Source organism: Chrysemys picta, chromosome 1, assembly GCF_011386835.1.
Source record: "Chrysemys picta bellii isolate R12L10 chromosome 1, ASM1138683v2, whole genome shotgun sequence".
Classification (NCBI taxonomy): domain Eukaryota; kingdom Metazoa; phylum Chordata; order Testudines; family Emydidae; genus Chrysemys; species Chrysemys picta.
In genome coordinates this window covers 93,101,879-93,115,561 of record NC_088791.1, presented here as the reverse complement: position 1 = coordinate 93,115,561, position 13,683 = coordinate 93,101,879, and the positions used below count along the sequence as shown (strand labels likewise).

General features: G+C 45.2%; 1 protein-coding gene across 32 annotated transcripts in view; it reads left to right on the top strand.

The window, feature by feature from the left end:
- The window catches only part of TNRC6B (trinucleotide repeat containing adaptor 6B), a 208,958-nt gene that overhangs the window by 156,063 nt on the left and 39,212 nt on the right, over positions 1–13,683 (top strand). For 22 of the 32 annotated variants that reach the window (XM_065563504.1, XM_065563401.1, XM_065563396.1 and 19 more), the window contains 4 exons: positions 519–677; positions 3,711–3,889; positions 4,882–4,956; positions 6,264–6,309. In XM_065563504.1, the coding sequence (XP_065419576.1) occupies positions 519–677; positions 3,711–3,889; positions 4,882–4,956; positions 6,264–6,309 (459 nt within the window). The remainder of the gene's footprint in view (positions 1–518; positions 678–3,710; positions 3,890–4,881; positions 4,957–6,263; positions 6,310–13,683) is intronic. The other 10 variants (XM_065563455.1, XM_065563525.1, XM_065563508.1 and 7 more) reach the window with 1 other exon arrangement.

Genomic DNA, 13,683 nt, shown 5'->3' with positions numbered 1-13,683 from the left:
GAATTTTTTTTTTTTTTTTTTTTTTTGCTTTTAAAGTAAGCAGCTAAGAGTTAGAATACACAGGAGTGGAATGATAAGGTGCCATTTTTACATAGTCACTTTTCTGACCATGTCATACTTTAAAGGATATTATTTATTTTTTGATGTACACTTAAATGTATCCTTGTTCTTCAATATATTAAACTTCCATACAGCCTGGTACTAATAACTGATCATGGGAAAAGTTATCAGAGTAAGTTAGCATCAGGGATAGGCTTCATATCTAACTTGATACCATAGTAATACTGTTTTTCATAGCATTTCTAAAGTGAAGGTCCTCTCTCAGTTCTAGGAATGAAAAGGAAGTCAGGTCCCTGCCCTGGGTGTAGTGTTTGCAACTGAGTAATCCCAATTTACGCTCTCTAATAGCATGAGGTACACCAGAAAAGAGGAAGCGGTAGGTTTTTTGGTGATGCTGTGCTGAATGTCAGTGAACAGTTTGTAAACTGTCCATAATGAAAACTCTCTTCTTTGTGCAGTCTGGAGCAAAAGCACACCACCTGCTCCAGATAATGGTACATCTGCCTGGGGTGAGCCAAATGAAACCAGTCCCGGGTGGGGTGAAGTAGATGATACAGGAGCATCGACAACAGGCTGGGGGAATGCACCCTCCAACGCCCCGAATACCATGAAACCTAGTGAGTATAGGCCAGTTATCAGCCATTTTTATAATGATGCTATAGATTTTAGTATCTGACTTCTGTATGTGGTTCACCTGCATATGTAGTGCATCCCCTTCAGGTGAGGACCAGAAGGGACACTAAATGGTTTCTAAGGTGCTGATGGTGGTGTTTGAGTAAAAGTGCTTACAAATGACTAAAAACTACCGAAAGCAAGACGGAATCTTAGTTTACAGTATAGGTATATGAACAGCTTTGATCTTATTATTGATATGACATTTGGGCTTCTCAACAAGGTGAATTAGTTGCTTTTTCTTTCTCAACAGGACCCTCCTCCCCATGCCACACACCCAAATACTTCATAGTAGGGAACTAGTTTCCAAGATAAATCCTCTTCTCCTGTAATATCAGAATTATGAACTTGCAGTTTATCCTTAGCCAAAAACTCTATATTGTAGATCATGGCTATATAGGCAGAAGTCTGTACACTGCAGTAGCAAGTCTTTTGTCATTCTAGTTTTATGGCTAATGAAAGCTATATTTTAAGGCTGAGAAGGCTGCTTTATTTTAATTTCCTGTTTTCACGTGCTTGTAACTTTCTGAGAATTATTTTTGGGGCTAAGTCTTCACATGCCTGGTCTTAACCCAAAGATTGATTGATTGATTGATTATTTATTTATTGAAAACTAGAGCGAAATAGGTACAGACTTTGTTATACAAGCATGAAAAAAGTTTTTTCATCTTTTAAAATAATTGTTCAAAGCTTTTTTGTGCTCAATCCAAATGACTAGACTTTTCAGCTGTTTACTTAGAAATATGTCCATTATTCACCAGTGAATGAGGTACTGCTGAACTTCTGAAAAACATGATTTTGGTAATTTTGGAATTAGAATGTCTGTTATATGATTGCACATATATAGGATTTTGTGGAAATCCTTTCTGCCAGCACAGGTAGTGTATTTTTAAGGGGGAAAAGTGTGTGTGTGTGGTGGGGGGGGGGGGTGTTAAAAGCAAAAAAGTGAATACTGCATTGCAAAATTCTTCTCAAAGCGAGTAACTCTTATTTGATGGACGAATAAGGGGTATGTCTGTACACACACTTTTTTCATGCTTGTATAACAAGCTGTATATACAGTAACTCCTTGCTTAACGTTGTAGTTATTTTCCTGGAAAATGCTACTTTAAGTAAAATGATGTTAAGCCAATCCGATTTCCCCATAAGAATTAATGTAAATGGTGGGAGGGGGGAGCAGAGGTAGGTTCCAGGGAAATTTTTTTTGCCAGACAAGACTATATTTTATATATGTACATACATACTTATAGATGTACACATACACACACGCGCACACACACACACTATACGTTTTAAACAAACAATACTGTACACAGCAATGATGATTGTGAAGCTTGATTGAGGTGGTGGAGGAAGAGGGTGGGATATTTCCCAGGGAATGCCTTGCTGCTAAATGATGAACTAGCACTCGGCTGAGCCCTCAAGGGTTAACGCATTGTTCTTCTTCAAGTGGTTGTTCGTGTCCATTCCAAGCAGGTGTGTGCGTGCCGCGTGCACGCCAGCCGGAAGATTTTCCCTTAGCAGCATCCATAGGGTCGGCCCGGGCGCCCCCTGGAGTGGTGCCACCCTATATAGGGGCTCGCCGACCCTCCACACCCTCAGTTCCTTCTTACCGCCGGTTGCAGCTAGGTGGAACTTTGCTCGCTCTCGCAGCAAGCCTAGCAGTGTCTCTGTTCGTGTATATAGTTCTCTTTTTTTTCCTCATAGTTTGAGTTAGCATTAGTTGTAAGTTAGTAGTAGTTGGGGGGGTTCCCCCCCCAACGTAACTCTTGCTCCTTCCTAGGGCATGCCCGGGACCCCAGGGTTTAAACTCTGTGCGGACTGCGGGAAGTTTATGCCGAAGAGTGACCCGCACTCTTCCTGCTTGAGGTACCTCGGCGAGAGCCACCAAAGAGACCGGTGCCGCATCTGCAAGGGGTTCCATCCCAGGACTCGCAAGGAAAGAGAGCAAAGACTTAGAGTGCTCCTGATGGCGGCGGCCTTACGGTCACACTTGGACCCCGAGCTTGTTGGCCGGGCGCCTGGCACCCAGCGCCTCATCCTCGGTGCGCAGCGCTCCGGCACCATTAGCTAGAGAGGAGGCCCAATCTAAGAACTCTAAGTCCCGGCACTGGAGAGAATCAGGATATAGGAAATCGGCCTCCATGCGGCACCGATACCGTCTCTGGTGCCCGCGAAAAAGAAGAGTCCGGTGAGGGGCCGATCACCCCACCAGGACCCTAGAAGGCCGGCGGCATCTACAAGTGTGGTGGGACAAGCCGCGCCTCAGGCACCACCTCCCAAAGTTCCGTAGTTTTATATCAGATCCTAGTAAAAATACAGTGTGAAGATGCATGTTGTATTTCTGTGGCAGGTTTTCCACATCTCAGATTTCTGACCAGTGTCTGAGAATTAAATCTGAGTTTTTCAGAGCAGAGTTTTATTGTCAACCATACTTAAAGGTCAACATACTAGCAGTGTGATAGAGAAATGTGGTGAAGTATTATTGGTGTTTTTTTCTAATAGAGTGAGGATTTTGAAGGGAAAAAATTTGCACTGAAAAACAGATTTTGATATAGGTTAACCAGATGGACTAATTTCCTCAATTGTATTAATTTAAGAGAGCCACTGGAATCCTTTCCTCTACATTGGAAATTATGAGCTCCTTTTAGGAGGTTAGTTTCTTTACTGCGAGAAGGGAAGTTTCCTCTGTAAATGTAAAGTCAAAGGCATTTGACATGTTTGAAGCTAAAGTGATTTTAAAATACAGAACACTTGAAAAATATAGCACACTACTCAGCACTAATAAATCTTTTAGGTGTTGTGCTTTGTGCAATTTTCTGCATTAGAATAAAATGAAGAAAAGTTTGGGGTTTTTTTAGATTGATAACAGCAGTTGTGTACTAAGCATCCTACTGATTTTGCCATAGAATGTCATAAAATCTGTCTGTTAGGAGTTGTATTGGCTCACTTGAATCCCCCCCCCCCCCCCCTTGAAGGTTCCAAATCTATGCAAGATGGCTGGGCGGAGAATGATGGGCCAGTAGCAGGAACACGTCATTCAAGCTGGGAAGAGGAGGAGGAAGGAGGAGTCTGGAACACAGCAGGCTCTCAAGGAAGCAGTTCCTCCCACAACGCAACAAGCTGGGGGCAAGGAGGAAAGAAACCACAAATTAAGGTAAGAAACCTCATGCTTGAATGATTTGTAACTGCCATATACTCTGAAAGCAGATATAACTAATGTGTTATGCACTTCCCTTTTATAAACAAGAACTATTGTATTGGAGAATTCATCTGTAGAGGTGGCTGCATTGCAGTGGTGGGTGAAATGACACTCTTGTTTTTATGAAATATAGATATTATGACTTGTAACTCCAACAGAGATTGCCAGAAATCTTTTGGCATGTGGGCTGCAGAGCCATTACAGAATGAGACAGCAACAAGTGTCCAAGGGTTATCACTCTCTTTGGGTGACACATCACTCTGCATTAGACTGCTGCTGCCTCTCCTTACACAGCCTGTTGAAGTTCTGATCCCATTCTCACTTCTGGTAGTAACACATTGTTATTTCTGCTTGATTTTGGGCTCCCGCCTTTGTTCTTATTAACTTGCGGCAGCAAACAGAAGTAAATGACTCTGCACTTGGGGCTGCAAAACTGTGTATTAACTGCTCTTCAGCGGATAGAGCACGTGAGACTTTCTGTTGTCATGTGGAGGACTGTGTTAAGATTAAGAAGAATACCTATAGCTGGGGCTGTGCTTTGGCAGCTCCTGGGCTAAGATAAGGTGCAAAACAAAACAGTTGTATTGTGGTGTTGTATGGGTTTGTCAGTTCCTGCTTTGGACAAATTGATTTCCCTTTCATTTCAATCAATCTTTTTATTCCTTCATTTTTTATCCTAACCACAAAAGCAATTGTCTGTAAACTTTCCTTTTCAGCCTTTTTTTTTTAAGCATTATACTGCCGATTTCTGTTTCAGTTTTGTTTTTGGTCATTCACAAATCACAACAGGACCAAATCGAAAGCCAATTGAATTCAGCACAGTGCTGACTGAGAGGAAGTTGCTGAAAGGAAGCAAAGCACAGCAGAGACCTCTACATAAAAGGAAGTGTGAAAATGGAGGAAAGCTAAGGAAACTGTTTAATTACATGTCTGCTCTTGTTTTTTAGTGTTCATTAAAAGGAGGAAATAGTGATTCATGGATGAACCCTTTATCCAAACAGTTTTCAAACATGGGATTGCTAGTAAGTGGCTTTTTAAAAATGTCATAATCTAATTGAGAAGCACTAACATTCGTGTAGTAAGCAAAATTCTAATTTCAGATATTCACCAGCAAGTGTTTATTAACTAATTGCATTTATCGTTCCCATTCTCTTATTCCAATACTGATAGTTGGTGGCTATTTCAAACTCCACTTACTAGTCAGAATATTTCTTTCTGGAAACTAAAATACTTCTAAAATCCGAGTGGATTTCATGGCTGCCACTGTTGTGGAGTTGCAATTCATTTGCAAACAATGGATGGTCTTGTACTTAAGGTGCTGGACTAGAACTCTGGACATGTGGCCATTAATTCCTGGCTCTGCCACAGACTTGTGTGAATTTGGGCAAGCCAATATCACTGTACCTCAGTTCCCTGTTGTAAAAAGGGGATATTTTCTTTATCCCACTCTTCGTCTTCTCTACTTAAATTGTAAGCTCTTTGGAACAGGGACTTTTATGTGTAGTATAGCACCTAGCATAGATATAGTCCCAGTAACGGGGCCTCTAGGTGGAGCTGTAAGACAAATGCTACATCATTGTCAATGGGAAGGTGCAGAGATCTGCAATGCCTTCTTTTCAGTGAAAATATGGTTCACCTATGAAAATGTGCAAGAATCCCAGACACGCCACTTAATGGAGAGCTTTGCATTTTTCAAAACGCTGTACACCATTAACTAATGTATCCTGTGAAGTAGCTATTTATCCTCATTATAGAATTGGGGAAATTGTGGTGCAAAGGTGCTGTGACATGTCTGAGGCCAAGCAGAATGTCGTTGACAGAGCTGGGATTAGAGTCTAGGAGCTCTTGGCACCCAGTCTCAAATTCAGTCCACTAGATCATGCTGCCTCTCAAAGTTATGGGAACACCCTGTCCCAGACTGCCAAGAGAAGAATAATTTGGCAGCACATTTTAAGATTTGATGACTTGACAAGTCACGAGAAGAGCTATCATTCTGGCTGCTACTCTCTTAGAATTTGATCCCTTGACATGAGGACAGAGGTTCATTTCTCAGAGCAGCTGTTCGGACATCTCTCTCTGTCTGTGGCATGATGAGTTCATGTGCCTAGTGGCATTTTAGGAAATTTAACTCCAAATACAGCTGGGATGAGGTGTGTTCAAGGTTACATCAGGATTGTTTTTCTTTGATATAGTTTAGGACATTACTTTCATTCACACTGGCACACCCGTCCACATTTCCAATACACATCTTTAACAAAGGCTGTTTTCTGCAGTGTTCTCTAACTTTGCTCAGGTGTCAGACCAGTGTCTTTTTTTGCTCTTCTTTCAGAGTCAAACTGAGGACACTCAAGGCAGTAAGATGGACATGTCTGTAGGTGCGTATAACTTCATTAAAATGCATTTGGCATGATGGCTGATATTATGCGTGTGATATGCTTATCTTTAGGAAGGGGCACTTTTCATTATTTTTGAGCTCCGTTCTTTAATAGCAGGATAGAGCAGCAGCATCCAGCCTGTTGGCTGCAGGATTTGTACAGATAATGCAGCTGCTGCTGAGAGACACTGGGCTGGTGGAAAAGAGAGAAATATCTGCATAGAATGGAGGGGTGCTTAAAAAAAAAATTGATGTAGTACTCAGTTTTGTTGCTTCAAGAAGGTGGAACATCCCTTATCACATGACATTACTAGGTGGAAAAGGGAAGTCTACTAGCTGTTGGCATTAGGACATCCCAATTACCAGCTCCTTAGGACTGATATGCAGGAAAAGAAAGTCTCTTTATTGTACTTCTTTTAACTGCTTGCCTCAGGCAGTTGAGCTGCTGCTGAGTAGGAATAGATTTATCACCCATGATGGCCTGACCACAAATATCAGGGATCTTAAATGGGTCATACTGTGTGAGGGGTGTCATCATAAATGATAGTCAGAAGTGATCTCTTGGATTATCTGGTCTAAGTTTCTGTATCAATTTTATCTAATCTCAGTTGATTGCGTCCTAATTTGCCATAACTTCCTTGTTAAGCAGACTATTTCACTAGACTAGATGATTGACTTTGTCATCAGAAATGCTTTCCTAATTTCCAAGTTGAATATTTACTGTATGTACTCGATCATAAGATGGTTCGTTTATAAGCCAACCTCCCCCCCCCCTCCCCGCACCCTCCCCCGATGGATAAGTAAAAATGGAAAAAATTTATAACCTGTTCATAAACCGACCCTATAATTCAGGGTCAGCAAACTTTGGTTTCCGGGCTATCAGGATAAGCTGCTGATGGGCCGAGATGGTTTGTTTACCTCGAGTGTCCTCAGGCACAGAGGTAAACCTAAGTAAACAAAGTGTCCTGGCGCACCAGCTGCTTACCCTGGTGGGCCGGAACAGCAACTGGTGGGGAAATTTTTTCAGGGGGAGAAGCTGGGAGTCAGGGGAGTAACCCCTGTGACCACCCCCCACATGACCCCACCTCTAGCCTGGGACCCCCACACTCTCCCTATCCCATCCCTTCCCACCTTATCTGGGGAGGATGTCTCTGACCTGGCTGGAGCTGCTCCAGCAGTATGGACAGTGTGGCTGCAGCCTGCTCCGGCAGGCCCGACCGGGCGGCGCGGCCGCAGCGTGCTCCGGCGGGCTGGGCGGCGCGGCCTCAGCCTGCTCTGGGGGGCAGGGCCAAGTGGCACGGCTGCAGCCTGCCAGCCCCGGAGCTGCAGCTGCTTGGGAGGCTGGGGGGGAGAGCAGCGTGGCCAGAAGCGGAGAGATTCTGGCCCCGCCTCTTCCCTTCTGGCTGTGCTGCCTCTCCTTGCTCCCTCTGTTGGGGGGAGGGGCTGTGTCCCACTCTCCCTCTCTATACCCGTTCATAAGCCGACCCCCTTCTCTGGTGCTTCCTTTTTTACTAAAAAATATTCAGCTTATGAACGAGTATATATGGCATTTAAATGCATTGTTCTTCTCCAAGTGGCCTCTGCGTATTCACACTTGTGGGATTGAAGTGCCTGCACCACAAGCTTCTGGAATCTTCTGGTGACTAGTGTCCATTGAAGCGACTCACATCCTCTCGTTCCCATTCTCAAAGGTTCCAAAGGTATATAAGAGGGAATGGCCCATTCGGTTCCTCCTAACCACCTAACTTACAGCAAGCTTGGATCACACATGTGTCCTCAGCACTTCGTTTCATAGTTTTTGTTGTTGTTGTTTTTTGTTGACACTTTGAAGTCTGTTTTTGTTTCCAGTTAGATTGTCAGTATGTTAGTGAGCTTTTCTTAAAAAGGGGGGGGGGGAGAGGAGGAGGAGGAGGAGACGTAGATAGCATGAGCATTGTGTGAACCTACAAAAGCAGGTGGCCCGCCTCATACCCCTGCTGACAAAGGAAGCTCTTCAGAGTCAATTGACTAAGATTGGCATTGTACATGTCCAGTATTGATACTGGAGATCAGCTCACCATAGTGGCTCTATGCCTATCAAAAATGGCACCAAGCTCCTTGCATCTGTCCTGCTCAACCAAGTCCAGTGCCAGAGAACCAACACCCCATGGCTCTAGAGCAGTGGTCTCCAAACTTGTTTGATCGCACACCCTTATCAGTAAAACATTTTGAGCACGCACTCCCTGCCACGCTGAAGGGAAAAAACAAACAAACAAACAAAAACATGCCGCTCGGACTCCCACCCAAAGTACCGAAGCGCCCAAAAAAAAAAAAAAAAAAAAACATGCTCGGACTCCCGCCTGATGAAGCAAAAAAACAAAAAAAAAGCACTCCTCCTGCCGCACATCCCCAAGGATCCTCTTGCGTGTGCCCTACTTTGGAGACCACTGCTCTAGAGAACCATGTGCCAAAGTAGTTCTGGTCACTGGATCCATCCAGGTCAGCAGATTCCAATGCTGAGGACTTGACACCATCAACTGAAGAATCATTTACCAAAGCAGTTCTGTGCCCAGCATGAGTGGCACTGAGTTCCCTGGATCCAACAATGGTGCATGAATCCACACCTGAGCTGTTGTGGCTCAGGACATTCAAGATATGCTTTACTGTGAAAGGCAAAAGAAGAACATACCCATCAGAAGAAGTCCCAGATGGTTAACTGGGGAACTCACCTTGATATCCAATCTCTTCAACTCTGCAGTGAATGAGCTCCACTATAATGTATTGGAGTGGAGAGCTATTTGTCTGGCCTACAAATTTTTCTCAAGTCCAGACCCCAGCTCAGTCTCTTTTCACCAGAAAGTGTTGATTTTCTCAAGCTCTACTTCAAGGATGAGCAAGACTCAACTTCACTGACACACTCCTTTCTTTTTCTTGAACTGGGTCAGGAGTTCCTCTGAGTTCTCTCTGAATCTGTTGATTCAACAAGTCTTCCTGGAAGGCAGTCAGGAAGGACCCAAGTTTCTATCAATAGCCCTGGCTAGGGCTTGGCGATTTTGTTGTTGTCTGACATCCTGGGTCTCTTGTTGACTTCTGCAAGTCCTGCTTTTCAAACTGCTGCATTTCCTGTCTCAGGGTTGAGATGAGTCTCCACACAGGTCAAAAGTTTCTCAGATTGCAACATGGACTTCTGGGAAGTTGGGATATTTAATGTAAAGTGTTCTGTTGAGGTTCAAAAGATCATATTGAAAAACAGGAGATTGGCCACACAAACTTACTCCAGTGAATTGGAAGAGATTTCTCATCTGACCAATTGAAAAGGCAATGGACCTGAGAGGGTCCTCCTATCTGTTTCACTTAGAAAAGTTGTGTGTTCTGTCCGGGTGCATTTGGCTGCCATCACAGCTTTTTTCCCCTCTGATGTCTGGATTGACAGTCTTCACTTACCCTGCAGAAACTGAAAGGTTTGATCCATGTTATGACTAAGGATGGTTGAGAGAGCTGTTTTGCTGCAGTAGTCAAAGGATACGAAACTGGATACTCCAGTGCAGTAGATAGGTTGTACCCTGGCTACTGTGATGAGAGAGATTCATTTGTCCCACCTTAGAGAGTATTCCCTTTGGTGCATGAGATTATACTCTTGTTCCCACAAACTTCATGGGGCCTCTGTTCAAAAACTGGGCAGACTTCTCTTTGTTCCATATATCTGTGAAAGTGCTGTTTATTATAATCATAACTTTAGGCTAGAGAGTTAGTGAGATACAGGCCTAATGGCTCCATAAACCATATTTTGTACATGTGCTCTTATCTGCATCCTTTCCATAGTGCCTGTCCAAAGAGGTCCTCTGATTTCCATCTCTTTCAGGCCACTAGCCTGTCTGAATTTCTCTGTGTACCATTCATATCCAAGAATTCAGGCCCCATACTTTAGATGTCCAGAGGGAAGTAAGTTTATATGGGACCAGACCTGTCCACAAGTTCCCAGACCTGTGGGGCATATTGGGGTGAAACCAAGGGACCGGCCAGCACTCCCCTAAAGCTGTCAAAATGACGGTTTAACGACTTATGACTTTGCAGTTGTTTGACCATCTGGAGATGGTAGCTTCCATAGCGTGCCTTCATGCTGTAATCTTTATAGAATGTTGTATGGCTGCTACTTACTGTGTTTACATAGAGGGTTTTTTTAGCCCATCTTCCTCAAGGTTCTAGTGCTTGCTAAACTCTTGGAAGCAGGAATATGCAGAGGCCAGTTTAAGAATTGGAATTATTTGATATAAGTGTTTGCGTATTCCCCCTCCCTGACTCCACCTTCCACATTTCTTTTGGAGTCATAAATTTAGGACTTCCCAAATTAGTAGAAGAAACTATGAATGTGGTTGAGGCCACTCCCATTTTTATATCATCAAAACCCTCCATGAAGGGCATGGTAACAAGCCCCAGTGGACATGGGTGACTAGAAGATTCTAGAAGCTCACAGCACAGGTGCTGGGATCTCTCAAGTGTGAATATTCAGAGGCTTATTGCACAGCAGCCAAATTTCTGGTAAGTAACCTTCATCTCCTCTCTTATTTCTAGATTCACTGTTGGGTTTTTGCATCCCTTTACATTTGTCCTTTCTGTATTGAAGTATCATCTTGTTAATTATTTATTGAACATCAACAATGTGCTTGATACTCTGAGAACCTGAAAGGAGACGCAGTCCCTGCCACAAGGAGTTTACAGTCTAGTACAGACACAGATTAAACTGCTGAGGCATCTGTGTGTGTGTGTATTTTTTTTATGTATATATTAAAAAACAAGAGGGTTTATATTGGGTAATCATATGAATATCAGGTGGCATTAAGAGTTTTATAGGGCAATTTCTCCAACGTACTGTGGAACAAGAAAAGTGTTTTGAGGAGACGTTGGAGAACAGACAGCATGAAAGAAGGCCCAAAGAGGAAATTTAAGGGTATGTCTACACTACGAAATTAGTTCGAATTTATAGAAGCCGGTTTTATTGAAATCGGTTGTATACAGCCGATTGTGTATGTCCACACATAAAATGCTCTAGGTGCTCTAGTCGGCAGACCGCGTCCACAGTACGAGGCTAGCGTCGACTTCCGGAGCATTGCACTATGGGTAGCTATCCCACAGTTCCCGCAGTCTCCGCCGCCCCTTGGAATTCTGGGTTGAGATCCCAATGCCCGGATGATGCAAAACAGTGTCGCGGGCGGTTCTGGGTACATGTCGTCAGGCCCCTCCCTCCCCCGTCACAGCAACGGCAGACAATAGATTCACGCCTTTTTATCTGGGTTACCTGTGCAGACAACATACCACGGCAAGCATGGAGCCCGCTCAGCTCAGCTGAGCTCACCGTCACCATATGTCCTCTGGGTGCCGGCAGACGTGGGACTGCATTGCTACACAGCAGCAGCTGCTAACTGCCTTTTGGCGGTAGACAGTGTAGCATGAGTGATAGCCGTGGGGCTGGCAGCCGTAGTGCTGCATTGCACCAGCCCCTTCCAGGCGATGGTATATTATGACTGGTACCCATCGTCGTCATACTGGTATGGCTGTCAATCATGGCCACCTGGGCAGACATGCTACTGTTTTGATGATGACGGTTACCAGTCATAATATACTATTTTCTGCCAATTGCCCAGTATTGTCTGCTAAGCACCCAGAAGAGGCCGAGGGCGATGCTGGGTGCTGGCGGACGTGGGGCTGGCAGACGTGGGGCTGCATTGCTACACAGCAGCAGCCCCTTGCCTTTTGGCAGATGATGGTATTTTATGATTGGTACCCGTCGTCGTCATATTGGTATGGCTGTCACTCATGCTGCAGCGTCGGCTGCCACCTTAAGATGTAAAAAATAGATTTGTTCTGTGTTCATTTGCTTCCCCTTCCTCCGTGAAATCAACGGCCTGCTAAGCCCAGGGTTTCCAGTTTAATCTTTGGGGGCACCATTCTGTGTGACAGTTGTTTGTGTTTCTCCCTGTTCCTGTACCTGTACGCCATGTCGTCACTCGGCCCTCCCTCCCTCCCGCCCTCCTTCTCCTGGTCCATCAGATACTACTTTCGCGCCTTTTTTCTGACCAGGCGCCATAGCTAGCACTGGGATCATGGAGCCCGCTCAGATCACCGCGGCAATTATGAGCACTATGAACACCACGCGCATTGTCCTGGAGTATATGCAGAGCCAGAAAATGCCAAGGCGAAACCCGGACCAGGCGAGGAGGCGATTGCAGCGCGGCGATGAGAGTGATGAGGAAATTGACATGGCCATAGACCTCTCACAAGGCACAGGCCCCAGCAATGTGGAAATCATGGTGTTACTGGGGCAGGTTGATACCGTGGAACGCCGATTCTGGGCCCGGGAAACAAGCACAGACTGGTGGGACCGCATCGTGCTACAGGTATGGGACGATTCCCAGTGGCTGCGAAACTTTCGCATGCGTAAGGGCACTTTCATGGAACTTTGTGACTTGCTTTCCCCTGCCCTGAAACGCCAGGATACCAAGATGAGAGCAGCCCTCACAGTTGAGAAGCGAGTGGCGATAGCCCTGTGGAAGCTTGCAACGCCAGACAGCTACCAGTCAGTCGGGAATCAATTTGGAGTGGGCAAATCTACTGTGGGGGCTGCTGTGATCCAATTTGCCAGGGCAATGAAAGACCTGGTGATAGCAAGGGTAGTGACTCTGGGCAACGTGCAGTCAATAGTGGATGGTTTTGCTGAAATGGGATTCCCAAACTGTGGCGGGGCCATAGACGGAACCCATATCCCTATCTTGTCACCGGAGCACCAAGCCACCGACTACGTAAACCGCAAGGGGTACTTTTCAATGCTGCTGCAAGCCCTGGTGGATCACAAGGGACGTTTCACCAACATCAACGTGGGATGGCCGGGAAAGGTACATGATGCTCGCGTCTTCAGGAACTCTGCTCTGTTTCGAAAGCTGGAGGAAGGGACTTTCTTCCCGGACCAGAAAGTGACCATTGGGGATGTTGAAATGCCTATCGTGATCCTTGGGGACCCAGCCTACCCCTTAATGCCATGGCTCATGAAGCCATACACAGGCAGCCTGGACAGGAGTCAGGACCTGTTCAACTACAGGCTGAGCAAGTGCCGAATGGTGGTGGAATGTGCATTTGGACGTTTAAAAGCGCGCTGGCGCAGCTTACTGACTCGCTCAGACCTCAGCGAAAAGAATATCCCCATTGTTATTGCTGCTTGCTGTGCGCTCCACAATATCTGTGAGAGTAAGGGGGAGACCTTTATGGCGGGGTGGGAGGTTGAGGCAACTCGCCTGGCCGCTGATTACGCGCAGCCAGACACCAGGGCGGTTAGAGGAGCACAGCAGGGCGCGGTGCGCATAAGAGAAGCTTTGAAAACGAGTTTTGTGACTGGCCAGGCTAC